We start from the raw sequence: 27,499 nt of genomic DNA, 5'->3' as shown, positions 1-27,499 counted from the left end.
CATTTGTAAATAGCAGGAGTGAAATAACTCTGTCAATCATCGTTCTACTAACATCACCAAAATGTGCATTGTCCTCTATCTCAGTTAGGGTGCTAGGTATTCCCAACAAAGGTATAGTCTTATGTGAGATAGGTGCATGTGTGCATATCCAGCAATTGGTAATGTTCAGCTTCTTGGCAGCTTGCATGTGCATTGCTACAAAAGAGTTATGAAAAGGTTCTGCCAGCTTAGCATGGTACTCATGTGCAGCTTCTCTTCGTGCTCTTAGCTCAGTGTCTGAAACCGATTCATGTTGTAACATTTCTTCCATTGTGGTGGCATTAAAAAGAAAAGTGTCTTGCATCTTACCCTTTTCTTTCTTGGATGTCCATTCATAGGCCATAACCGTAATCCATACCACTACACCACCGCAGAGGATAACACTCCAGAGCTTCACATTCATCTTAGGCCCTAGGAGATTCATTCTGCAGTCTTCTTGCTCGCGCACGGGTCAGTGGAGGAGATGACCTGGAAGATAAAGATACAGAACAATTCTTGCCAGTGGCAGGCCGGCTTATATTTTCTTTTGGAGTCACAGTCTTTTTACAGTGTGAACCATGCACCCAATACTTATAGTCTTTCAGCTTCACTGCAGTGGGAGATACAAGTATGACCTGAAATGGTCCTTTCCACTTAGGAGACAAAGTAGTCCGGGGTGTGTGATTCTTGATATACACCCAATCTCCTGACTTTAGTCCATGAGTCTCTTCACTCGTATCCACAGGTTGTCCTGCTTTGGCTCTGGAAAAAGTATCAGAAAACACAGTTGCCAATTTGCGAACATATTCTATCATGGAATCTTGACCATTTTTTAAAGTTACAGTCTCTGGTTGTACCAGGGATGAAGGTAGTCTTTTAGGTGGTCGTCCAAATAATATGTCAAAAGGTGTCAGTCCATGCTTCTCTTTAGGAGTAGTCCTAATGGTTGCCAAGGCTATGGGTAACGCTTCTACCCATGTACTTTGTCCATTAGCAGTTATTTTTGCCAAATACCGCTTCAAAGTCTGATTGCTACGTTCCACCAGGCCACTAGCCTGAGGTCTATATGGAGTATGCAATTGCTGTTTCATACCCAGAATACTTACTACTTCCGCCATAAGCTTGTTATCAAAATGCGTACCTCTATCTGAGGAAATTATTGACCCTATACCAAACCTTGGGATCAATTCTCTCGTCAAACACTTTACCACAGTTCTGGCATCATTCCTCGACGTGGCCCACGCCTCGGGCCATGACGAAAATTGATCAATGCAAACCAAAAGATACTTAAAGCGACCACAAGGGGGCATATCTGAGAAGTCAATTTGCAGGATTTGAAATGGTTCCTCAGTATGCGGAATATGCTTCATGGGAATGGGCACTGATTTTCCAATGTTATGCATTTGACATATAGAACATTCAGTAACCTTTTTAGCAGCATATGCAGAAAAACCTGGAGCCCACCAATCTCTGGCTACCACCCGACACATCCCTCCTGTTGAGACATGGCAAGGCCCATGGCTCAAAGCAAACAAAGAAGGAAATAATGTCGGAGGCGCAACCAATCTGTGTTTTAGTTTCCATACACCATCTGCTCCACAAACAGCTCCCTTTGTGGTCCAAAAAGATGTATGAGGCGAACTTGCTAGAGCTGATACAATATCCAGATCCACTTGAAGATCTGTGATAAGGAATGTCGAAAATGCTGCAGTTGGCTCATAAGAATGTATAGCATCTTTAGCATACCTGTCAGCCAAAGCATTTCCAAGTGATATACTATCATCTGCTCTGGTATGTGCTTTACATTTAATTACTGCAACTTTAAGAGGCAGCTGGACCGCTGCCAATAATCTTATAATTAATTCTTTGTGCTGTATAGGAGTTCCTGCTGCTGTTAAATAACCCCTTTCTTGCCACAATTGTGCAAAACTGTGCACTATACCTACAGCATATGCTGAATCACTATAGATATTTACAACAGTCCCTTCTGCCAGTTCCAAAGCAACACAGAGAGCAGTTAGTTCAGCTGCTTGTGCTGATTTTGAATCTTGCAGAACCTCTGCATGCAATAATCCATTGTCACCATTGACCACTGCACAAGCAGCAAGTGTGAGGCCATCAGTCCTTCTAATAGAAGAGCCATCTACAAACAGATCAGCACAAGATGGCAGATCTGAGATGGGTTCATCCTGCAAGTCAGGTCGGGGCTTAGTCACACTGTCAATTAGGTTAGCACAATCATGAGTTAGGTAGACAGAATCCTCAATTTCCTCGTTGTCATCTTCCGGCAAGAAGGTGGCCGGATTCAAGGTCTGGCAGCGTTGGATTTTGAGGTTGGAAGCTGATAGCAAAACCAAATGATAATGTGTTATTCGTTGAACAGAAAAATGTTTAGTGTAAGCACTATTTAACATAGCTTCCAAATCATGCGGACACATTAAATACAATGTATTTCCCAGTACTATGTCAGCAGTTTTTTCCACCAGTAGAGCAGCCGCTGCTACTGATTTTAAACATCCAGGAAGTCCTCTGGCTACACTATCCAGGGGGTAGCTATAGTACCCTACTGGATAAAAATCCTTGCTATAGTCAGGCAACCCTAAACTGGGTACGGTTAACAAAGATTTTTTTATCAATTTAAATGCTTCTTGAACAGATGGAGTTAACTCATCTTTTGTAAATTTGTAATTGCTTCTGGTAAGGCCTTTTAACAAATCTTGCAGTGGACCTATAACAGTAGAGTATTGAGGTAAAAACTGCCTACAATACCCCACTAATCCAAGGAATGCTCTCAACTGTTTCAGTGTTGTGGGCATTCGTTGCTTCGCAATTACCTCTTTTCTTTTATTTGTCAGATGTTTGATACCTTGGGAAACACAATGACCCAGGTATTGTACTTTTAATTTAACCCATTGTACCTTTGCAGCATCTACTTTTTTTTTCATTGCAAAACTATACTTCACAGTTTTTTTGAATGGAGAGGCCTGGCGTGACGTCATAACATCGCGCCCGGCCTCCGATGATCATAGAGACTCCGGCGACCATCTGGTCCGCCGGAAATCTCTATGATCTACATCTGGCGCCGGCGGATCTGCTCTCCACCTCACCGATCGTAACGGTGAGTCGAAACAAGCACCGGCGGGAGGGGGGGGGAATCCCCTCTCGCCTCCCATAGGAACGATCAAGCGGCAGAACGGCCGCTATGATCGTTCCTATGGTGTAGAGATTCGCTATCTGAAACCGGCAATATCTGAATGATGTTTGTAACTACAGGCATCATTCAGATATATCCGCTCAAAGCCCAGGACGTCATATGACGTGGGCGGGCGGGAAGTGGTTAATAAATCTGCAAAAATGTCAACAGTTCTGTATTTTTCTGTCAATATGGCGTGCTGTGTGTACATTAATGAGGAAAAAAGTGAACTTAAATGATTTTAGCAAATGGCTGCAATATAACAGAGTGAAAAATTGAAGGGGTTCTGAATACTTTCCGTCCCCACTGTATGTATGTATGTGTGTGTATGTATATATAGATAGATAGAGATAGATATTTTTTTCTGTCCCAGGTTCTTTTTGAAAGCCTATGGCGTGCATAACACACCCAAAAAACTTCAACCGGTGCCAAAAAAATGTGCACACACATAAAGAGTGAACACAAAAAAGTACAACCGGTACAGTAGGTGACCACGATATTGTGTCAATCTCACCGCATTTATTGGCGAGATTTGACACCTGCGAGCCCCGTCGCGGGAGCCAGCACCGGGATGGCTCACTCATCAGGAAAGGAAAACTTTTTTTTTCCTTTCGCGATGAGCGACAGGCAGTGCTGTCAGCTGTCTGGTATAAATCCTGAAGGGGAAGCCGCACCAAATTTTAATAGAAAAAAATGGCATGGGTTCCCCTCCAGGAGCATATTAGGCCCTTAGGTCTGGTATGGATTGTAAGGAGAACCCCCTACGCCGAAAAATCAGCATGGGGGTCCCCCCAAAATCCATACCAGACCCTTATCCGAGCACGCAGCCCGGTTGGCCAGGAAAGGGGGTGGGGACTAGCGAGTGCCCCCCCTCCTGAGCCATTCCAGGCCGCATGCCCTCAACATGGGGGGTGTGTGCCTTGGGGGAGGGGGGGCACCCTGCGGGCCCCCCCACCCCATGTTGATGAGGACAAGGGCCTCTTCCCGACAACCCTGGCCGTTGGTTGTCGGGGTCTGCGGGTGGAGGGCTTATCAGAATCCGGGAGCCCCCTTTAATAAGGGGGCCCCCAGATCCTGGCCCCCCACCCTATGTGAATGAGTATGGGGTACATGGTACCCCTACCCATTCTCCTAGGGAAAAAAGTGTCAATAAAAAAAAAAACACACTACACAGGTTTTAAGAGTAATTTATTAGGCAGCTCCGGGGTCTTCTTCCGACTTCGGGTGGGTGGGGGGTTTCTTCCAACTTCTCCCGGTGTTCCGCCTCTTCTCCTGGGCCCCTCCGCTGTCTTCTTTTAGCTCTTTTGCCAGCGGGGGCCCGGTCTGCTGCCGATGTCTTGTCGCCGCTGTCTTGTCGCTTCTTCTCTTCTGTTCTCTTCCTCGATTCTTCCGATATTGACACAACGCTCTCTCCGGCTGGAATGCTGTGTGCTAGCTGCGGAGCCATTTATATAGGCGGTGACCCCGACCCCCTTGTGACGTCACGGTCCCAGCATGTCATAAGGGGGCGTGACCCCAGAGTCCCTGCGCATGCTGGGACCGTGACGTCACAAGGGGGCACGGTCACCGCCTATATAAATGGCTCCGCAGCTCGCACACAGCATTCCAGCCGGAGAGAGCGTCGTGTCAACATCGGAAGAAGAGAAGAAGCGACGAGACAGCGGCGACAAGACAGCAGCAGCAGACCGGGCCCTCGCTGGCAAAAGAGCTGGAAGAGGACAGCGGAGGGGCCCGGGAGAAGAGACGGAACACCGGGAGAAGTCGGAAGAAGACCCCCCACCCCCCAAAGTCGGAAGGAGACCCCGGAGCTGCCTAATAAATTACTCTTAAAACCTGTGTAGTGTGTTTTTTTTTTATTGACACTTTTTTCCCTAGGTGAATGGGTAGGGGTACTATGTACCCCATACTCATTCACATAGGGTGGGGGGCTGGGATCTGGGGCCCCCTTATTAAAGGGGGCTCCCAGATTCCGATAAGCCCTCCACCCGCAGACCCCGACAACCAACGGCCAGGGTTGTTGGGAAGAGGCCCTTGTCCTCATCAACATGATGACAAGGTGCTTTGGGGTGGGGTGGGCCCGCAGGGCACCCCCCCTCCCCCAAGGCACACACCCCCCATGTTGAGGGCATGTGGCCTGGTACAGCTCAGGAGGGGGGGCACTCGCTTGTCCCCACCCCCTTTACTGGCCGGGCTGCGTGCTCGGATAAGGTTCTGGTATGGATTTTGTGGGGACCCCCACGCCGATTTTTTGGCATAGGGGTTCCCCTTACAATCCATACCAGACTTGAGGGCCTGGTATACCCCAGCGGTAGTGAAGAGGAGAGTGAAAAAGGTGGCCATTGTGTAAAACAATGACCAGGCCCTCCGGCCAGGAATAAATAATTCCTATGGTCCCAGCCAAAAGGCCCGGCCCAAGCGGCAGGTGCTAAAAAAGCGTGTTCTATGGTGCAGTGACCATGGTGCCTCAAATCAAAGTGCCACTCACAGTGATTATTTGGCACCCCTGGACTGCCACTCCAGGGGCACATGCTCCATAGGCTTTCAAGACCAACCCTGGCCCACAGCCCAGACTACAGCAGCCCAATGGGATGCCAATGGGATGCATTGGCTATTGCCCTTATTTAATATGCTCTTAAAGCAAACCCATCTCTCCTCCGTGTTCTTTGTTCCTAAGATTCTCCTAATTTATGCCTTCTAGCAAGGTTTGTAGTTTAGGGAAGTTGGCTCTTTTGAAATTCAGTGTCTTTGTATTCCCCTTATGTTTCCTATTTGTGTGATTTATACTGAAGCCAATTGACCTGTGATCTCTGTTACCTAAATTGCCCAAATTTCCACATTTGTGATCAGGTCTGTATTGTTGGTAATCAGTAGATCCAGAAACACTTTATTTCTAGTTGGTGCGTCTACCATCTGACCCATGAAATTGTACTGCAATACATTTAGGAACTGGCGAGCCTTAGCTGAATGCGTGGTTCCCTCCGCCCAGTCTATGTCTGGATAATTAGAATCCCCCATTATGATAACACTTCCCATGCTTGCTGCTAATCCAAATTGTGATAGGAGATCTGTTTCCCCCTCCTCCCTTAGGTTAGGGGGCCTATAGCATACTCCCAGTATTATTTTCCCATCATCCCTTTGGAACTCTACCCATAAGGATTCCACCTCCTCCCTATCTCCCTTAGTGATGTCATCTCTCACATTCACTTGTACATTAGTCTTGATATATAGGCATACCTCTCCCGCTTTTTTACCCTCTCCATCCTTGCGGTAAAGGGTATACCCTTGAATAATTGCCAGCCAATCATGAGAGCTGTTGAGCCACTATCACAGCATAACAGTTGTGAAAATATTATTATTTTAACAGTGAAAGGACGGCATTGGTAGCCTCTGTTTCTTTCTGTACCAGTTTCCTCCTCCGTGTCCACACTTCATCAGAATTAGGGACTTTTTCCAATGACCTAAATTACCAAAATAGTAGGATAGTATGAGATCATGAAACCCAGATAACACACAATGTACACACGCCTCCTTCTCTCTTACTTGCCATATGTATATAAAGTCCCCGGTGTAATCCGTGAACTCAGCAGGATTGGAATTAAGTTTGTATTTCATGAAGCTGAACTCTTCCTGAACCCTGTGTGCACTGACAGTTTACACTCAGCATGACATAACCTTTCCTGGGTTGGAATGTCAGTCAGTGATCAGCAAAGACTCCATCACTTCTCTTACTTTGAATTGTCACTTATTTGTATAATATTATCATCTCTCAGTGTTGTACAATAGATTTGGTGACTTGGTGCTGATTGGTTGAGGGAAACAATAGCCAATTTGCTGCCAGAAGACATTCCATCTAATTAGATGTTGAGGTGATTTCACAGCTCCAATCACTGATCATCAGGTTCTCAGTAATCCCATTCCTCTTGATTATTCAAGTCATGTGACCCAGTTTCCTCAAATGAATTACTGGTTACCTCTGGGGTGATTGTACACAGAGCCGGTACAAGGGGTGGGCAAGAGGGACGAGTGCCCTGGGCGGAGTGTGAGAGGGGGCGGGTTCAGAGTCCTCTTTAACGCAGAGCAAAAGCAGCTGCCCCTGAAGCCCGCACTGCTTAGAATAGTTCTCCCGGTGTAGCGGTCATGAACACAGCTGTGCCATCCTCCCCTGTTTGCTCTCTCGGCCGGGTTAACACAGGCGGCCACACTGACAGGGGAGGAGAACAGCTGTGGGCTGTGTGTGTAAGTGCCGACCCGTCCTGCTTCTCCCTCTGTCAGGAGCTGCAGGATCAGAGTGGCTGTCCTGTGACAGGAAGTGAGGCAGAGCGATCGTCCGTGCTCCCCCGTCCCATCACCCCCCCTCACACTTCTATAGCACAGTACAGAACAGAGTGAAGTGTTCTGGCTGTATGCTACAGATCTGAGACTGCCCTGAGACTGTGTGTTTGAAAAAGAGCGCACACACATACCAGAGAGGTGCAGTGTCACGGAGGATGAGAACTGTGAGAAGGAGGGGGAGGAATTTGTGAAAAGAGGTGAGAACTCTAAAGGGAGGATTACAATGGTGGCTGGGGGGGGGGCTGGATACAGAGGGGTTTGTGGACAGGGAGGGGTGTACAGAGGTGGCAGTAGAAAGGGGGTATACAGAGGTGACTATAGAAGGGGGGTACAGAGGTGACTATAGAAGTGGGGGGTACAGCGGTGACTATAGAAGGGGGGTATATTGAGGTGACTATAGAAGGGGGGTATATTGAGGTGACTATAGAAGGGGGGTATACAGAGGTGACTATAGAAGGTGGGTATACAGAGGTAACTATAGAAGGGGGGGTACAGAGGTGGCTATAGAAGGGGGGGTACAGAGGTGGCTATAGAAGGGGGGATACTAAGGTGGCTATAGAAGGGGGTTACAGAGGTGGCTGTGGAAGGGGGGATACAGAGGTGGCTATAGAAGGGGGGTATACAGAGGTGACTATAGAAGTGGGGGGTACAGAGGTGACTATAGAAGGGGGGTATACAGAGGTGGCTATAGAAGGGGGGGGGTACAGAGGTGGCTATAGAAGGGGGATACTGAGGTGGCTATAGAAGGGGGTTACAGAGGTGGCTGTGGAAGGGGGGATACAGAGGTGGCTATAGAAGGGGGGATACTGAGGTGGCAGTGGAAGGGGGGATACAGATTTGGCTATCTGAATATGTTTCTGATCTGCTGTGTATAATCCACATTTCTTTGTTTTATGCATTCTCCAGTATTGCCTTGTAACTTGCAGAACTATGTTCAAAATGTAAATTGTTCAATAAAAACTTTAAAAAAAAAAATCTGCCCAGCCGTGCTATTGTGACGTATATCATAGTGCGCTGGTCAGCAAGTGGTTAAAGATGGCCCTGGGCGGGTTGTTAGCAGGCATAAGAGTAACAATACTGTGTGTGTGTGTGTGTGTGGGGGGGGGGGATCATGTAAAGGGTGAAATACTGTGTGTGGGGTGATAATTGAATTTGTATTGTTTTAGGTATATTCTTGTTTTGAAACGACATTGATTCTTTCTTAAAAATGGGGGGGGGGGGGGGGGGCGCAGTTTGCCATCTTCGCCCTGGGCACCAAATGGCCTTGTCCCAGCACTGATTGTACACAGCATTCAGGAGGGTGCAGGATGCGGGATCTTGCTTTCTCTGCTTCTTAAGATGTGTCTGAGGGGGGTTGCTGGGACTTGTAGTTCACCCCGTGCTACAGATTATTAGGGGGATGGTGAGTGTAGAACAGCTTTTTTCGGCCAGGGAGCCTTAAGGTTTCTTCAGGGGTGCCTTGACAAAATGCCTACAAATTGATCAAATATTGTATACAAGCCAGCAGGTGGATCAAGCCTGCCTTTTAGTTACACAAAGCCACAGGTTTTTATTATGCACTGTTGTGACAAGACACTGGCATCTTAACAACCAATGACATCAGTTGATAAGGAGGATGTCTGTTGCCTCCACAGCATCCTTGTTTGACCCTCCTCCATCCCGTTCCCTCAGCACTAGGGTGACATTAGCAGACAGATGAAGAGAAATTGAGGGAGAAGAGAAACATTGGAATACTAGTCAGAACCAGTTTGCAAAAGTGTATTTGCTTTGGAAGAATAAACCACCTCTAATGTTGTAATCCTGCGTGTGGATGTTGCTGCATTATGTAAAGCAATTAGAAACGTTTTTTTTAGGGGTGCGGAAATTAACGATTAATTCCTCGATTAATCGTTAATTTTTTTTGATCTATCAAAATTCTTTTGATCGGTACTCACCTCTCCGCCGGCTTCTGGGTCTTCAGGGAGTTCTGTCGGAGATCCGGTGATGTCACGGACATCGACGTCACCAGACTCCTCCCCCTTCCCCAAGTGCCTCCATCTACTAACGAAAGGGAGGGGGACGAGTGCTTCCAGAAATCACCGAGCTGTCATCTCCTTTCCGCTCGCTCTAACTCGGCTCGCACATCACACACACAGTCCCACCTCCGCCCCCGGCATTGGATCAGTGTTCTGTCTATCACAGGAGCTGGTCCAATGCTGATGGTGGAGGCGGGACTGTGTATGTGACTGCGAGCCAAGGAAACAGATGACAGATTCCCAGAGAATCCTCCAGTCCGTAGACGTCATTCCCATCGCAAGTGTATTCCCGCCCTTCCCTGCTAGACCACACCCAAGGCCGTACCCTTAACATGCCTCTCTCCGCAGCCCTCTCCCAACCTCGCCCCCCTGAATCATCTGTGGAGCCCCACCCCGAACACATGTTTTTCAGACCATCCGCCCACTCTGCTGGCTCCGCTCCCAAGGCATTCTGGGATGTGTAGTCTTTTAGTCATTAGCGCAAAACGCTGTTGACCGCAGCCACTGGCATGCACGACTTTTCTTTAGTCTCCAAATAAAGAAACCGGGAAGTAGAATGAGCCTCCTGTAACTGCATCTTAGTAGTTCACAGAGCAGCAAGCTGCATCCTCGAGAAATGCCAGCTGTGACCCCAGAAGTGATTTAATAAACACCGCTCCCAGGGTCACTAGTCGCAAGAGGGATTGAGGAATGATTTCATAATAGAGATGGTGAGCTGCATTGATGGGGGAGTTGGGCACAGAACAGGCTGCAGATGGGCACAGAACAGGCTGCATTGATTCTCACTGACCATTATTTTGCTTCAAAGTGGTTTATTTAACCACTTCCCTACCGGGCCAATTCTGACATTTCTCTCCTACATGTAAAAATCATCTTTTTTTGCTAGAAAATTACATAGAACCCCCAAACATTATATATGTTTTTTTAGCAAAGACCCTAGAGAATACAATGGCGGTTCTTGCAACTTTTTATCTCACACAGTATTTGCGCATGAATTTTTCGAACGCGTTTTTTTGGGGAAAAAAACAGTTTTGTGTTTAAAAAAAAACAAAACAGTAAAGTTAGCCCAATGTTTTTGCATTTTGTGAAAGATGAAGTTACGCCGAGTAAATAGATACCTAACATGTCACGCTTTAAAATTGCACACACTCGTGGAATGGCGCCAATGTTCAGTACTTAAAAATCCCCATAGGCGACGCTTGAAATTTTTTTACTGGTTACATGTTTTGAGTTACAGAGGAGGTCTAGGCACAAAATGATTGCTCTCGCTCCAACATTCGCGGCGATACCTCACATGTATGGTTTGAACACCGTTTTCATATGTGGGCGGGACTTACGTATGCGTTCGCTTCTGTGTGCGAGCACACGGTGACAGCGGCGCTTTAAACATTTTTTTTATTGTTAATTATATTTTATTTTTTTTATTTTGACACTTTTTTGAAAAAAAAAAATTTGATCACTTTTATTCCTATTTCAAGGAATGTAAACATCTCTTGTAATAGCAGAATGACATGTCAGGTGCTCTTAATAATGAGATATGGGGTCAATAAGACCCCATATCTCACCACAAGGCTGGGAAGCCTGAAATTAAAGAAAATAAAACGATCACCGCTTCCCAGCCGAAGCGGCGCCGTTTTTTTGAATGGAGAGGTCGGGCGTGACGTCAGAACATCGCGCCCAGCCTCCTACGATCATAGAAACTCCGGCAACCATCTGGTCCACCGGAAATCTCTATGATCTACATCCGGCACCAGCGGATCTGCTCTCTGCCTCACTGATCGTAACGGTGAGTCGGAACAAGCACCGGAGGGCGGTGGGAGGGGGGGGACGTCCCCTCTCGCCTCCCATAGGAACGATCAAGCGGCGGAACGGCCGCTATGATTGTTCCTATGGTGTAGAAATTGGCTGGCTGAAACCGGCAATATCTGATGTCTGTAACTACAGGCATCATTCAGATATACCCGCCCAAAGCCCAGGACGTCATATGACGATGGGTGGGCAGGAAGTGGTTAAAAAAAAAGTATTTTTTCCTGAAACTTCCCTCCTAAATTGGGGTGCATGTTATACGCCGATAAATACACTATATATACAGTATGTGTATATATATATATATATATATATATATATATATATATATATATATATATATATATATATATTCGTATTTATAATAAAAAAAATTACTTGCGTCAATGCTACAGTTTGAATTTAAAACATATTTGTGTGAACTGTGAAATTAAGTCATGGATTGTGGAAACTAACTAGTGTCGGGTGATTGTATATAGTGTATACCACATTTACCACTGACTAATGCAGAGTTTCAATGCAAGGAGATCAGCTAAAAGTAGTTGGATCTGTATGTGCGTTTATAATTAATTGAAATTAGTCGATTAAAAAAAATGATTAATCGAACACGAAAATTTTAATCAGTAACAGCCCTAGTTTTTTTACATTTTAGAATGGGCTGCCTCAAGATTGTCCATCATTTTAAAGGGTTCCTCAGCTGAAAAAAGGTTGAGAAACACTGGTGTAGAAATATAGAGAGTGAGTGCTCAGTGTCTGTATCATAACACACTATACATGTCATGTCACACACTGACCCTGCCCATCACATGGGACATCCATTGCTGGACACATCACTTCCTCTGATCCCGGGTCACATCTTGCTCTCCTGTCTGCAGGTTTCCATATATACCAGTGGATGTTTGGCTGTGAGCTGAGAGATGACGGCAGCATTGCGGTATATGATCTGGATGGATATGATGGGAGAGATTTCCTGTATTTGGACACACAGAGATGGGTCCATATTGCGACCATAAATGAGGCTCACATCTCAACACAGAGGTGGAACAGCCCGGAAGTCAATGAGGGGTTGAGAATGAAGATTTATCTGGAGAATGAATGTATAGACTGGCTGAAGAGATTCCTTGAATACGGGAGAGAAGATCTGGAGAGGAGAGGTGAGAGCACACTATATAATTGTACTATATACATCCTCTGTGTACTCTCAATACGTTCTGTCTGTATACACAGCACCTTCTAGTACAACATGACACATTACACTCCACCCACTTCTGTGATAAGTTCCACCCACTGTCACACTCTTCTAAAAAAAAAATGCAATTTGCAGAGTCCTCGACCCAAAAGTGGGTGGAGTTTAGAGATCTGACTGTATTTTCTCATCCCACCAATAGCGACTTGATGCTCCTGACAATCTGTCCAGGTCTTTCTGGCATTTATTATCTATCTCTCCATCCCAGTCTGTGTCCATTAATATTGTCCAGGGTGTGTGGGTCAGTTTGTACATATACAGTATCTATCTGGGCACATAAGAATACTGGGTTGTTGTAAGGGATAAAACCACCCCCTGCAGTGAATCATCTAGGATATCTGACTTTTCCTCAGATCACAAATCTCTATACATCTTCTCTTCCTATAAAATGCGTAATTCACACGTGCTCATCCTTGTTTATGTGCACAGCATGAGCCTGTTCCCTGCACAGTTATGTTGAAAGTGTTACAGGGGATTTCTGCAGAACAGTTCCTATACATATGCACACACCATTAAATTAAATAAGTGTAAACAAATAGAGATATTAGAAAAAAATTTTTTATCTGAACTTCCCAAAAATAATGTGTCATTTGAGAGGACGCTGAACAGGAATTTGTGCAGGACACATTTAGAGGATGCTGGGCTGGCTATGTAATCCTGGGCAGTGGGAGCTGAGCTGAGTGGAAAGCTGTGCAGAGGACAGTGGAAGAAGGGTGCATCAGGAATCCAGCACTGATCGGCAGTGCAGTGAATTAGGAGTGAGAGCAGAGGCTGTCTGAGAGGATCACTGGGGCTGAGTGTGCTGGGGGTTTTGCTGACACTTTGAGTAACTGGAAGCAATGTGAGTACGGAGGGCTGTGAGTAACTGGGAGCATTGTGAGGGCTGAGGTCTGTAAGTGATAGGTGCATTGTGAGTACTGAGGGCTGTGAATAACTGGGAGCATTGCGAGAATGAAGGACCTTGAGTAACAGGGAACATTGTGAGCTTTGTGAGTACTGAGGACTGTAGGTACCTGGAGCATTATGAGTACTGAGGTCTGCAAGTAATAGGTGCATTGTGAGTACTGAAGGCTGTGAGTAACTGGGAGCATTGCGAGTATAAAGGACCTTGAGTAACTGGGAGCATTGTGAGTACTGAGGGCCATAGGTAACTGGGGCATTGTGAGTACTGTGGTGTTGTGAGTGACTGGGGGCACTGAGAGAACGGTGGCACAGTGAGTAATTTGGCACCGAGCACAGGGGCACAGTGATCAGAAACAGGAGGAAAGGCTGTATGATCAACAAGCAAGAGCAAGAAGAGAGGATGCTGGGGGGTCAGAGGATTAGCATGCAGTAGCATTAGGAGCGGACACTGGAGGCCATGTTAGAGGGTGCAAAAGGAGAGGACTCCAAGGACCGGGAGACAGGGAGGAGGAGAAGAAACTGACACTGGGGGTTGTGAGGTCAGCGAGCAGGAGTGAGGGAAAGGATCAGTGAGCAGGAACTGGAGGAGAAGACACAGGAGACCGTATGATAAGGGAGCAGGAGGAGAGTATGCCAGGGGCCAGAGATCCCAAACAGCTAAGGGGACAACTAGCGCTCTCCTCATTGCATTACTGGGTAACATGTCCAACGGTAATGGTGTTGTGACTCGGTGCACATTGTGCGCCATGTATACATTCCTTGAACAACCACTTAAGGATGAATACTGCTGTGCAAAATGTGAGCAAGTTGTTTCCTTGGAAATGCAGATCCTGATTCTAAGGAAGCAGCTGACAACACTGTGAAGCATCACTAACCTAAAAGCAAGTTTGGACCATACTCGTCAAGTGCTGGCAGGGGTCAGTACAGAGAGGGGTGGAGATTTGGAGGTACAGATACCAGAGGAAAGTAGATGGGTAACAGACGCAGTAGATGATAAAGTTTTAGGGAGGCCAGTCTGGAGCTGACATCATCCCAAAAATACACCTGGTTGCATGATGTTGGGGTATCAGTTCAGGGGTGGCAATGCTGGAGCAGAGTGACTCCTCTAGCTGCCAGGGGAACTCCTCCAGTGGTGTTGGCACACACAAGTGTTAGCCCTCATTACCAGACTGACACCCACGGTGCTCTGGCACTGTGTGCAGCCTGTATGCACATTGCCTGTGGGTCCAAAAAGCTCCCCACCTGAACACCTCTGTCCATGCTGTGCAAAAGCCGCCAAGGAGAACACCAAGGCACTGCATGTTCAGTTCAGCCTACAGCTAGACGACTACAAACGGGTCAGGATCTGGTTAAAGGGCCATACTATCACCATCTATAGGTGAGCTGTGTTGAGTAAAGACCACTGCATCAGCGAAGGAGAATTATTCCCCCAAGGCTATACCATCCATCCAGTCCACTACATATAAACATGCAGATCAGTCTCGGTTCCATAAGGCTCTGAGGAAGAGGAAAAACCCTTGAAACGCGTCAGTCAATAACTTCATTTTTACCATCCCATGAAACATGGGTTTTGTTTTATGACCTCTTAGAGGAATGATGTGATGTTATTCCAGATACCAAATATGAGTACTCCACTAACTCTTGCTTTGCAATAAAACGTTATACCAAGGATAATGCACTAGGCCACGCTCCTTTTTCTTTCCTTGCTTGAACTCCTTCAGTGAGGATGGGGCAAGGTTACAGGAAAGGATAGGCAGCTATTGGTGGTAGGGGAAATAATTATTCGAAGGACAGATAGGACAATCTTGCAGAAAGATCACGTCACAAGGACAAGTGCAATGTTTTGGAGCCACACAGGACCCCTTTGCCAGGTATGTGATAAAATGCAGCAGTGGCAAAACAGATTATATATACATCAACCACCAATCAGAACATGAAAGAAATGGTGACACCCCCCATCCTCTCACATCAAATGACATCTTACTCCTGCCAAAATATATCAAGATATTGCTGTTCTTCAAGCTGTGTAAAAATACATATACAGTATATTCTATTTCATTAAGGGAGGAAAACCCGTTAAAACTATTGGTGCTGCTGGAAGTAATATAGATCGGGCACATCAGCCAAATGTGTCTGATCGAAACCAACACTACGTATGCCGCACATGCACCATTCTGTCACCGGTTGCTAGGCAGCGGGAGGACACCAAACCGCGGGGCCGCCGTCACCACAGAGGGGAAAAAAAAGGGGAGGGTGCTTCTTGTTTTAGTCCTTCTATTTCCCCCCCTTTTTTTTTCTCCTGCTGTGCGTTTATATTCTCCTCCCTATATCCATTTTTGTTTTTTACCCTCTTTTTCCTTCTCTTTGCCCCTCTTAGCCTTTCTCTCATATTCCTTTACTAGGCTCCTTCACTTTCACCTGTCACACGTTCCCCTCCAATGCCATGTTTACATTACTGAGCTGGGACGGCCTGATGTTTTGAGTTTCTGTGGTGACGGCAGCCTCCCGCTGCCTTGCAACCAGTAACACAATGGTGCATGTGTGGCATACAGGGCATGCTTTGATTGGGTTACGATCAGACACATTTGGCTGATGTGCCCGATCTATAATACTTCCAGTGGCACCAATAGTTTTAACGGGTTCCCCTCCCTTAATAAAATATGATATATACAGTATGTATATTTGCTAAGCTTGGAGACCAGCAATATCTTTATATATTTTGGTGGGAGTATGATGTCATTTGATGTCAGAGGGTAAGGATGAAACCATTTCTTTCATGTTCTGATTGGTGGGTTGATGTCTATATAATCTGTTTTGCCACTGCTGCACTTTATCACATGCCTGGCGAAGGGGTCCTGTGTGGCTCCAAAACGTTGTACTTGTCCTTGTGATGTGATCTTTCTGCAAGATTGTCCTATCTGTCCTTCAAATAATTCATTCCCCTACCACCAATAGCTGCCTATCCTTTCCTGTAACCTTGCCCCATCCTCACTGGAGGAGTTCAAGCAAGGAAAGAAAGAAAAATGCATGTGGCCTAGTGCATTATCCTTGGTAAAAAGTTTTATTGCAAAGTAAAAGTAAGTGGAGTACCCACATTTGTTATCTGGAATAACATCACATCATTCCTTTGCAATAAAAGCCTTTGGACAATATTTGAGGATCCAAATATGTACATTTATCTGTGATGTTTCCAGTATCCAGCTGGTAGTCACTACAGCACCCACTACTGAGGAGCCTTGTTTCCAAGAATGTGTGCGATGGGAATGTAGACAAGATAGGGCAATCTTTCACAAAGACCATGTTCGCCGAACAGTATGTTTACCTGGGCACTCTGGTTCAGCACATTGGATTGGATAGACAGATTATTGGGTGGGCTGGGGAGGACCCAGCTGTCATTGTACTGTACATATTGGCACCTATGACAAAGGTAGCAGAAGATGGAGTGTCCTAAAAAAAATTTCAGGGACTATTTTAAAGAAAAGGACCTCCAAGGTGGTATTCTCCAAAATACTGCCTGCTTCTTGAGCCACACTTAACAAGTGGCTGATAAACTAGTGCAGGATGGAGGGTTTTGGGTTCCTAAAGGCCTTTCAGTCTGTTACCAGCTCTATAGCAGGGACGGACTGCACCTAAATGGGGAGGGTGCAGCTCTCTTTGGAGAGAAGATGGGCATAAAGTTGGAAGAACTTTTAAGCTAAGTGGTGGTAGGGAGGGATCAGAAGAAGCTATAGCTGGCAGTGAGTGAAGGTCAGAGGGTGCTACTGGGGGTGACCTAGGTAGTGTAGATAGAGTACGTAAATCCAAGGTGTGTAGGTTGGCAGAATCCAATTGCAGCCTCATAACAAACAAGAGGAAAATAATATGCACCTTTACAAAACTAAAAGGTATGTTTACAAATGCTCGAAGTCTAGCTAATAAAATGGAAGAGCTGGAGCTGCTGATACACTAGGAGGATTTAGACTTTGTGGCAATATCAGAAACTTGGTTTTACAGCTTACACAACTGACTAGTGACTGTCCAGGGATACTCCTTGTATCAGCAAGACAGGGAAGGTAAAAGAGGGGAGGGGTGTGCCTGTATGTCAAGAGTGATTTGCTAGTGAACACAAGGGATGACATTGCTAATGGGATAAGAAAGGAGGTGGAATCCCTGTGGCTAGAGCTTCAAAGGGAAGAAACAAATGAGGATATAATAGTGGGTGTATGCTAAATGCCCCCTAACTTGAATGATGAGCAGGAGTCTGATCTCCTGTCACAGTTAGAAATGGCAGTGAGGCAGAGCAATGTTATTATAGTGGGAACTTTAATTATCCAGATTATTGACTGGGCAGATGGAACTGCTCACTCATCTAAGGCTCATTATTTCTTAAATGTGTTGCAGAACATGTGCTTCATGTGTCAATTGGTGGAAGCCCCAACTAGAAATAATGCTAGAACTACCAACTACAAATCACACAGATCTGATCTGAGATGTGGAAATACAGGTCAACTTAGGAAACAGTGAGCACAGGGTAATTACATTCAGCGTAAAGCATAGAAAAAGGAGGCATGAGGGTAGAGCAAGAACACTACATTTCAAAAGAGCCAACTTTTCTAAATTGCGCTCCACACCACAAGATGTTAAATTGGATCAAATTCTAGAAACGTTAAACCCTGGGGAACAATGAGTGCTTTAAAGGGGTTGTAAACCCTCTGCGTTTTTCACCTTAATACATACTATGCAGTTCCACCCAAAAATTGAACTTCCACTTTTTGAAATCCTCCCCCCCTCCGGTGTCACATGTGGCACCTTTCAGGGGGGAGGAGGGAGCAGATACCTGTGTAATCCAGGTATATGTATAGGAAAGAAGGGCCAAGGGGGTACCACATCCATGTAAGAGCTATAAATAGAGTTAGGACTTTTGGAGCGGACTTTAAAGGTACCAGAAAATGAATACAATATAATACTTGAAAAAACTTTAATCTATTAAACATTGATGCAAAGATATATAAACAATACACAATAAAAACAGGAGAGATATGACTCTCAATATGGAGCCACAGACTGTATCTGTGTAAAGCTCCTGTTACTGCTTGGTCAAGGAGGGGTCAACGTTTTGCTTTCGCTTCCTCAGGAACTACTTTCTTGACTTCAAACAGAGGGATTCTGTATGAAGAAAGGGGAAATATCATATTTCACAAATGGACAACAAGTATATATATATATATATATATATATATATATATATATATATATATATATATATATATATATCTCAAAGGTAGAGTGTCTGCCCCACAAACATATGAATGGTGCATAGAGAGAGTCACTCACATAAACAGCAGGGCTCTCATACATGTGGCACGCCCCCCGCTATCCCAGGGTACTTGAATCACGAGAATTACCCAATTCACCCCGACAATAAATCAAAGCTTCAATATTCTATAGAAAATAATAATGTGGATGAGACTATAATTAAGGTATATGACTCATACAGACTATCACCAAAATTAGGCCAATACTCACTGGACTAAAAATATATCCGGAAGTTACCATAATCAAGGCCATACAGGCATACAAGTAGTAGTATGGTGGGCTCATGACAGTCTAATAGTTCCTAATAGGTAAAATAGATAGGAAGATTCAGTCAAACCTGTGACTAGCCACTTATCATATACAGTGGCTTGCAAAAGTATTCGGCCCCCTTGAACTTTTCAACCTTTTGCCACATTTCAGGCTTCAAACATAAAGATATAAAATTTTAATTTTTTGTGAAGAATCACCAAAAAGTGGGACACAATTGTGAAGTGGAATGAAATCTATTGGATATTTTAAACTTTTTTAGCAATTAAAAAACTGAAAAGTGGTGCGTGCAAAATTATTCGGCCCCTTTACTTTCAGTGCAGCAAACTCACTCCAGAAGTTCAGCGAGCATCTCTGAATGATCCAATGTTGTCCTAAATGACTGATGGTGATAAATAGAATTCACCTGTGTGTAATCAAGTCTCTGTATAAATGCACCTGCTCTGTGATAGTCTCAGGGTTCTGTTGAAAGCACAGAGAGCATCATGAAGACCAAGGAACACACCAGGCAGGTCCGTAATACTGTTGTGGAGAAGTTTAAAGCCGGATTTGGATACAAAAAGATTTCCCAAGCTTTAAACATCCCAAGGAGCACTGTGCAAGCGATCATTTTGAAATGGAAGGAGTATCAGACCACTGCAAATCTACCAAGACCTGGCTGTCCCTCTAAACTTTCAGCTCAGACAAGGAGAAGACTGATCAGAGATGCAGCCAAGAGGCCCATGATCACTCTGGATGAACTGCAGAGAACTACAGCTGAGGTGGGAGAGTCTGTCCATAGGACAACAATCAGTCGTACACTGCACAAATCTGCCCTTTATGGAAGAGTGGCAAGAAGAAAGCCATTTCTCAAAGATATCCATAAAAAGTCTCGTCTAAAGTTTGCCACAAGCCACCTGGGAGACACACCAAACATGTGGAAGAAGGTGCTCTGGTCCTATGAAACCAAAATCGAAATTTTGGCCACAATGCAAAAGGATATGTTTAGCGTAAAAGCAACACAGCTCATCACACTCAACACACCATCCCCACTGTCAAACATGGTGGTGGCAGCATCATGGTTTGGGCTGCTTTTCTTCAGCAGGGACAGGGAAGATGGTTAAAATTGAGGGGAAGATGGATGCAGCCAAATACAGGACCATTCTGGATGAAAACCTGTTGGAGTCTGCAAAAGACCTGAAACTGGGACGGAGATTTGTCTTCCAACAAGACAATGATCCCAAACATACAGTAAAATTTACAAAGGAATGGTTCACAAATAAACGTATCCAGATGTTAGAATGGCCAAGTCAAAGTCCAGACCTGAATCCAATCGAGAATCTGTGGAAAGAGCTGAAAACTGCTGTTCACAAACGCTCTCCATCCAACCTCACTGAGCTCAAGCTGTTTTGCAAGGAGGAATGGGCAAGAATTTCAGTCTCTCGATGTGCAAAACTGATAGAGACATACCCCAAGCGACTTGCAGCTGTAATTGCAGCAAAAGGTGGCTCTACAAAGTATTAACGCAAGGGGGCCGAATAATTTTGCACGCCCCACTTTTCATTTTTTTATTAGTTAAAAAAGTTTCAAAAATCCAAAAGATTTCGTTCCACTTCACAATTGTGTCCCACTTGTTGGTGATTCTTCACAAAAAATAAAAATTTTATATCTTTATGTTTGAAGCCTGAAATGTGGCAAAAGGTTGAAAAGTTCAAGGGGGCCGAATACTTTCGCAAGCCACTGTATTGTAAGATTACCCATCAGTAATTAATGATAATAATGAACAATTACCTACAAAGAGAAAAAAGTATTAATGGATACAGGAGGTATATCTGTAATAGACACACTGAATAGCCATCTAGAAAAACAAAATGATATAGATGTTACAGTCACCATCAATAATAACATTGATTTAGCAGGATGACATATTAATAAGCTATGCCCTTATGTAGGCTTACCATCAGGGCTGTCTTTAAGGCAGGGCAAAAGGGGCAGCTGCCCTGGGCCCTGTCATTGTTGTGGGGCCCAAAGCAGCTGCCTCATACTTGCCAACTATCCCAGTTTAAATTCCCTTGTCTCTTGAAGTTTTAGTCCTGTGCTGTGTCCCTATTGTTGTGCACAGATGACTCACCTGCAGACCCTGTGTTTATATGTAAAAAAACATCAATCATATGTAAATAACTGCAGCATTCATATGTAAATAGTAGCTGCATTCATATGTAAATAGCTTAGGCTGGCAGCATTGATATGTAAATAAAGGCAGCATTCATATGCCTATCATGCCCCCCTGCAGTGAGGAGAAGATGTGCTGTAACCTATAGCAAACAAACAGTGAGCAGTATTACTGTACAGTAATCTAAAGCAACCAATCAACAAGCAGAAACCATGTGCTGTAACCTCTAGCAATTAATCAGTGAGCCTTAATGTGTGCTGTAACCTCTAGCAACCAGCCAGTAAGCGGTAATGATATACTGTAACCTCTGGCAACCAATCGCAATCGCTGCCTGATCTGATACTGTACAGTAAACTGATTTTAAGTCTAGCTGCTATTTATTGTATGTCTCAGAGCAGGTGGAGAGAGAAATTGCATGGGGGGAACGGGCCCAAGAATTTTGCCCAGGGTCCAATCAATATTAAAGATGGCCCTGCTTACCAGAGGTCCTTTGCTCAATATACTGTATTTCCAGAGCCTAGTGTTAGCAAGACACAATTGATTATTGAGGGATCTTGACTATAGCTCCAGACATTAAATGTCAAGTCAGTACAGCAGAGCGATCCATTCATGTGTATTGTGTATTATATGTATTGTGAATTGTTTATATATCTTTTTATCAATGTTTAGTAAATTAAAGTTTTTTCAAGTATTATATTGTATTCCTTTTCTGGTACCTGAAAAGTCCGCTCCAAAAGTCCTAACTCTTTATGTGTAATCCAGGTATTTGCTCCCACTTCCAGGCATAGATCACTGTGGTGACATACGCCACTTCCATGCCTACTCCCCCCCTGTCTTCTGGGAGACACACAGGTCCCAGAAGACAGCAGGGACCAGTGGGATCGCGCAGCGCGACTCACAAGGCTTCACTTCCTGATTCACTTACCGAAGATGGCGGCGCCTCCACCCGAGAGCCGAGGGACAGATGGGCTTCGGGTGCTGACATTGCTGGTGCCCAGGACAGGTTAGTGTCCATATATTAAAAGCTGCAGTATTTGTAGCTGCTGACTTTTAATATTTTTTTTTGGCGGAAGTCCGCTTTAAGGTCAAAAACCTCCTTTAGTGTAGCAGCCCCCAGAGCCCCTGTTTTACTCACTTGAACCCTGTTATTCCAGTGCCGGGAACGAGCACACTCACTCTTGCCGGTGTCTTGGGTCTTGATTTGATAGATTAATAGCAGCACAGCCATTGGCTCCTGCTGTTGTCAATCAAATCCAATGATGCCGGGGCGGGGCCTAGTCCTGCTGTCTGTGTCAATGGACGCAGCAGCAGGACTCGGGAGCGCGCCCGCACGAGTGTCCCCAGGGAAGCGTGCGGGGAGGCACCAAGAATGCCACGGAGGGACCCCAGAAGAGGACAATCAGGGCCACACCTGCACAGAGGAGGTGAGTATAACATGTTTGTTATTAAAAAAAAACAAAAAACGAACTTTTAGTGTCCCTTTAACCCCTTCCCCCCAAATAACGTACCTTTCACTCCCTGTCACTGTGTCACCAATTGCAGTTTTCATATTTTTCCCTGATTACTGCATTGGTGTCATTTGTAACTGTAATAAGAGCAGTTAGTGGTAGGTCTAGGGTACCCCCTAACCCCCTAATAAAGGTTTAACCCCTTAATCGCGCCCCCAGTTAACCCTTTCACCCCATCGCCAGCGTTGCTAATAGATCTTTTTTCTTATTGCCGTATTAGTGTCACGGGTGACGCTAGTTAGCCAGTTAGTTGATTCGTTTCACCGTCAGGTTTTTATAGCATCAGGTACCCCATATACTACCTAATAAAGGTTTTAACCCCCTGATTGCCCCCTAGTTAACCATTTCTCCCCCTGTCACCAGTGATCACCGTATTAGTGTTACGGTTGATGCTGGTCAGTTAGTTTGTTTTTTTATAGCGTCAGGGCACCCGCCGTATATTACCCAGTAAGGCTCTGTTTCCACTATTGCAACCCCAAAGTCGCACGATTTTGCCGTGATTTACTGCGATTTTTGCCGTGATTTTGAAGCAATGCCTGTGTATTCTTGATGTCTATGGACCTCAAGTCGCATCAGAGTGGGACCAAAGTAGCGCAGGGACTACTTTGAAGTCACTGCGACTTGAAGTCGCACAGATATGAACGCTACTTATTGGAAATCATGGGGTAGGACTTGTCATGCAGCATTGCAGTCCCAAGTCGCCTGACAAGTCACACTAGTGGAAACTGAGCCTGAAGGTTTAACCCCCTAATTGCCCGGCGGGTGATATCAGTTTTTAGGTCAGATAGAGTCTGCGTCACCCCAGGCAGCATCAGATTAGTGCCAGTAGAGCTAACATCCATGCACGCACCCTACACCTCCCTTAGTAGTATAGTGTCTGAACAGATCAATATCTGATTAGATCTATACTAGCATCCCCAGCAGTTTAGGGTTCCCAAAAATGCAGTGTTAGCGGGCTCAGCCCAGATACCTGCTAGCACCTGTGTTTAGCCCCTCCACCCAGCCTAGCCCACCCAAGTGCAGTATCGATCGATCACTGTCACTTACAAAACACTAAACACATAACTGCAGCTTTCGCAGAGTCAGGCCTGAACCCTGCGATCGCTAACATTTTTTTTTGGTAGCGTTCGAATCAGTCGCTGACAGTCAGGAGCTTTTTTTCCTGTGAGTCTCACTAGTGTACCAGTAAATTTAGAGACCAAAATGTCAAATCGAAGGTACACTAGTGAAGAGGCCTACACGTTTCTGAGCATGACAGATAGTTAAGAGGAAGTCACCCATCTCTTGGATTCAGGCTCAGAATACGAACCAGTAGACAGCAGTGGCACCCTGACAGATAGTTCTGACGACAGAGTTTTGGTCTCTGCCAAGGTCAGGCGTACCCGACCCTGTTCTTCTGCTGTTGTTAAGGTGCAAGAACCGCAGGGCTCTCTTATGGAGTAGAAAGCCAGTACTAGTGCGGCTCATCCTTCTGGTAAACTGGCAAGCACCAGCGGCTTAGTACATCCAGGTCATAGTCAAACCAGCACTGCAGTATCCCGTGGTGATGTGGCGAGTCCCATAAGTGCAGTTCAAGCTGGTGCGGTGGCTAGCACAACTAGTGTCCCGCTGCCACCAAGAAGACAATAGTGCCCTTTCTGCAGAATATGCCAGTACTAGTTGGGAGCCCACCACTTCTGCAGCACCCAAACTTCCCCCATTAACTGGCCAACCCGGAATTCAGGTGGAAACAGTTGATTTTACGTCACTTGATCGTTATTCGCTGTTTTTCACGGAAGATCTCTATAGATCTATTGTGGACTAAAGCAATTTGTATGCTAGTCAATTCATCACCGCTAATCCCCATTTGACCCTTCCCAGAGAATAGAAACTAGATACGGTTTCTGAATTGAAGACCTTTCTGGGCCTATCCCTCCTCATGGGCATAACTAAAAAGAACGAGTTGCGGTCGTATTGGTCCACTGACCCAATTCAAAATATGCCAGTGTTCTCTGCTTCCATGGCCAGGGCACGATACGAGCAGATCTTGCGGTTCATGCACTTCAATGATAATGAACTCTGTCGCCCTCGGGATGACCCTGGATACGATCGGCTCTACAAAATTCAGCCCCTTGTAAACCACTTCAACCAACGTTTTGCAGCCTTGTTTACTCCTGATCAAGTTGTCTGCATTGATGAGTCCCTGATTAAGTTTTCTGGCCGCTTGTCTTTCAAACAGTATCTTCCCAGCAAGTGTGCCAGATATGGGGTCAAGAAGTATAAGCTCTGTGACAGAGCAACAGACTATACATATAGTTTTATGGTTTACGAATGGTTTACGAGGGAAGAGATAGTTATGTAGAGCCAGAGAACTGACCAGACTACATAGGGACTGCTGGCAAGATTGTGTGGGACTTGGTGTCACACTTATTCGGAAAGGGGGACCATTTGTATGTGGACAATTATTACACGAGTGTGCCACATTTTAGTCACTTGTTTAATCATGGAATTGGCGCATGTGGCACCATGCGATCTAATCGCCAGGGCTTACCCCAGAGGCTTGTAGATTCCCATCTTAGGCTGGGGGAGAGAGCCTGCTTGAAGTGAAATAATTTGCTCGCTGTGAAGTGGAGGGATAATAAGAATGTTTTCATTCTGTCCTCCCTTCACTCAGACACGATGGTCCAAATTCCTACAGCGACTGGTGTTGTGGAGAAACCCCTCTGTGTCCACGAACTTAACCTTAATATGGAAGGGGTGGACCTCAATGACCAGTTGATAGCGCCGTACCTAATTACCCGTAAGGCCAGACGCTGCTATTAAAAAGTGTCTGTATATTTATTCCAATTGGCTCTGCTGAACGCATATGTGCTATACAAAGCGTCAGGATTAACTGGATCCTTCCTTAAATTCCAGGAAGAGCTTATCACAGCCCTTCTGTTTCCAGACGGTGTTGTGGCCCAACTTCCCAATGCAAATGCAGTAAGCCGGCTGCATGAGAGGCATTTTCTGTATGTCCTCCCCGGTACTCCTACCCAACAAGCCCCCCAAAGAAAATGTTGTGTCTGTAGAAAGCGTGGATATAGGCGTGACACCCGCTATTATTGTCCCTCCTGTCCTGACAATCCTGGTCTTTGCATCGGTGAATGTTTTGAACGCTACCATACACTAGTGGAGTATTAGCATAAGATACAGCACTGCACAGACTAGCACACACTTTCACAGGGTCTCCCAAGATGCCATTGCATTTGGAGAGACCCGAACCATTACAGTTGCAAATAAAAGTGTAAAAAAAAAGTAAAAAAAATATAAAAAAAAATAGTTGTCGTTTTATTGTTCTCTCTCGCTCTCTCTATTCTCTCTCTATTGTTCTGCTCTTTTTTACTGTATTCTATGCTTATACAATGTTTTTTCGGTAATATGTTTTATCATGTTTGCTTTTTAGGTATGTAATTCTTTTATACTTTTTGTTTTATTGTTAACCATGTTTTTGTTTTCAGGTACGCCATTCAGCTGCAGCACTGATTTATTTATCTTGACAGCAACAGCGTTTGCTCCCATGATACGTAAATCAGCGACTCCAGCGCTGTAGAAGGTGATTTCACCATCACAGTTAAAAAAGAGCATAGGGGCGTGTCCAAGATGGTGCAGCGAGGAGACGTGCAATAGAGCTGCTCCGCCATCTGGTGCCTAGATCCTACATCATTTGAGTGTCGACAGTGAGAAATATCTCGGGAAAGTAGAGGGTTACTGTCCCCTGTGACCCTCCATGCCGGGCTACAAAAAACAGGGAAATAATCGACAAAATAACCCACCAAAGACCTGTCCGGGACCCAAGGGCAGAGCTGCAGCAGCCGCCATCAGCAATACCCTGGCCACGCAGACAGAGGAGACGTGCAGGATGGCTAAATCTCTCCCTGCTTCAGAGCCCTCTACGTCCTCCATGGAGTTTGCAGAGCTAATGCAGGCAATTAATGTATGCCGCACTTTCCTGACTGACTAGATCGATTATGTCCACACAGAGCTGGGACTGATCCGCCGGGATCTGGACACATTCCAAGGCCGCATGGCAGACATGGAGCAGAGGGTCTCCTCGACTGAAGATGTGCAAAGGGAGCACTCGGCGGACCTCCGTGTGCTGAAAACCAAGGTCAAACACCTGGAAGCGAGAACGCTGAGAACCAGAACAACTTGCAGGTTCTGGGTCTGCCGGAGGGTGCCGAAGGTAATGATCCCATCTCATTCACTGAGACCTTATTGCGCACCCTGCTCCCTAGAGCCACCTTCTCTCCTCAATTTGTAGTGGAGCAGTCCCATCGCATTCCCTCTACTAGAGGCCCTCCGGGGCACCCCCCCCGCACCCTCATCTTTAAATTTTTGAATTTCTGGGACAGAGATCTGGTGCTGCGGGAGGCCCGGAATGTGGGGGAGCTAAAGTTTGACAATTCTAAACTCCTCATATTCCCGGATCATTCTATTGAAACCCAGAGGTTGCGGAAATACTTTGATCATGTCCGAGCCCACCTCTGTGAAAAAAGCCTCAAATACAGCATGCTCTTGCCTGCTAGACTCCGGGTTCAAGATGGAGAACGCGTGTGCTTTTTCACATTGCCTGAGCAGGCGACTTTCTGGCTGGACACTGTCTATCTGGGATGATGGGGGCCACCATCTCCCGCACTCCTGATTTGACTTCGCTCTCACAGGTACTGTTTGATTTTGTTTTCCTGGGAGCACTGATTGCTGGCCTGCAGACTGGGTGGGAGACTGTGCTCTATTACCTCCTCA

The 27,499-nt window shown here is 45.5% G+C and overlaps 1 protein-coding gene across 2 annotated transcripts in view; it reads left to right on the top strand.

The window, feature by feature from the left end:
* The window catches only part of LOC141107521 (class I histocompatibility antigen, F10 alpha chain-like), a 203,725-nt gene that overhangs the window by 141,856 nt on the left and 34,370 nt on the right, over window positions 1-27,499 (top strand). For both annotated transcript variants that reach the window (XM_073598313.1, XM_073598312.1), the window contains exon 3: window positions 12,240-12,518. In XM_073598313.1, the coding sequence (XP_073454414.1) occupies window positions 12,240-12,518 (279 nt within the window). The remainder of the gene's footprint in view (window positions 1-12,239; window positions 12,519-27,499) is intronic.

Source organism: Aquarana catesbeiana, linkage group LG09, assembly GCF_042186555.1.
Source record: "Aquarana catesbeiana isolate 2022-GZ linkage group LG09, ASM4218655v1, whole genome shotgun sequence".
Classification (NCBI taxonomy): Eukaryota; Metazoa; Chordata; class Amphibia; order Anura; family Ranidae; genus Aquarana; species Aquarana catesbeiana.
Note: the sequence above shows the minus strand (reverse complement) of the source record. Positions and strands in the feature narration are given on the sequence as shown.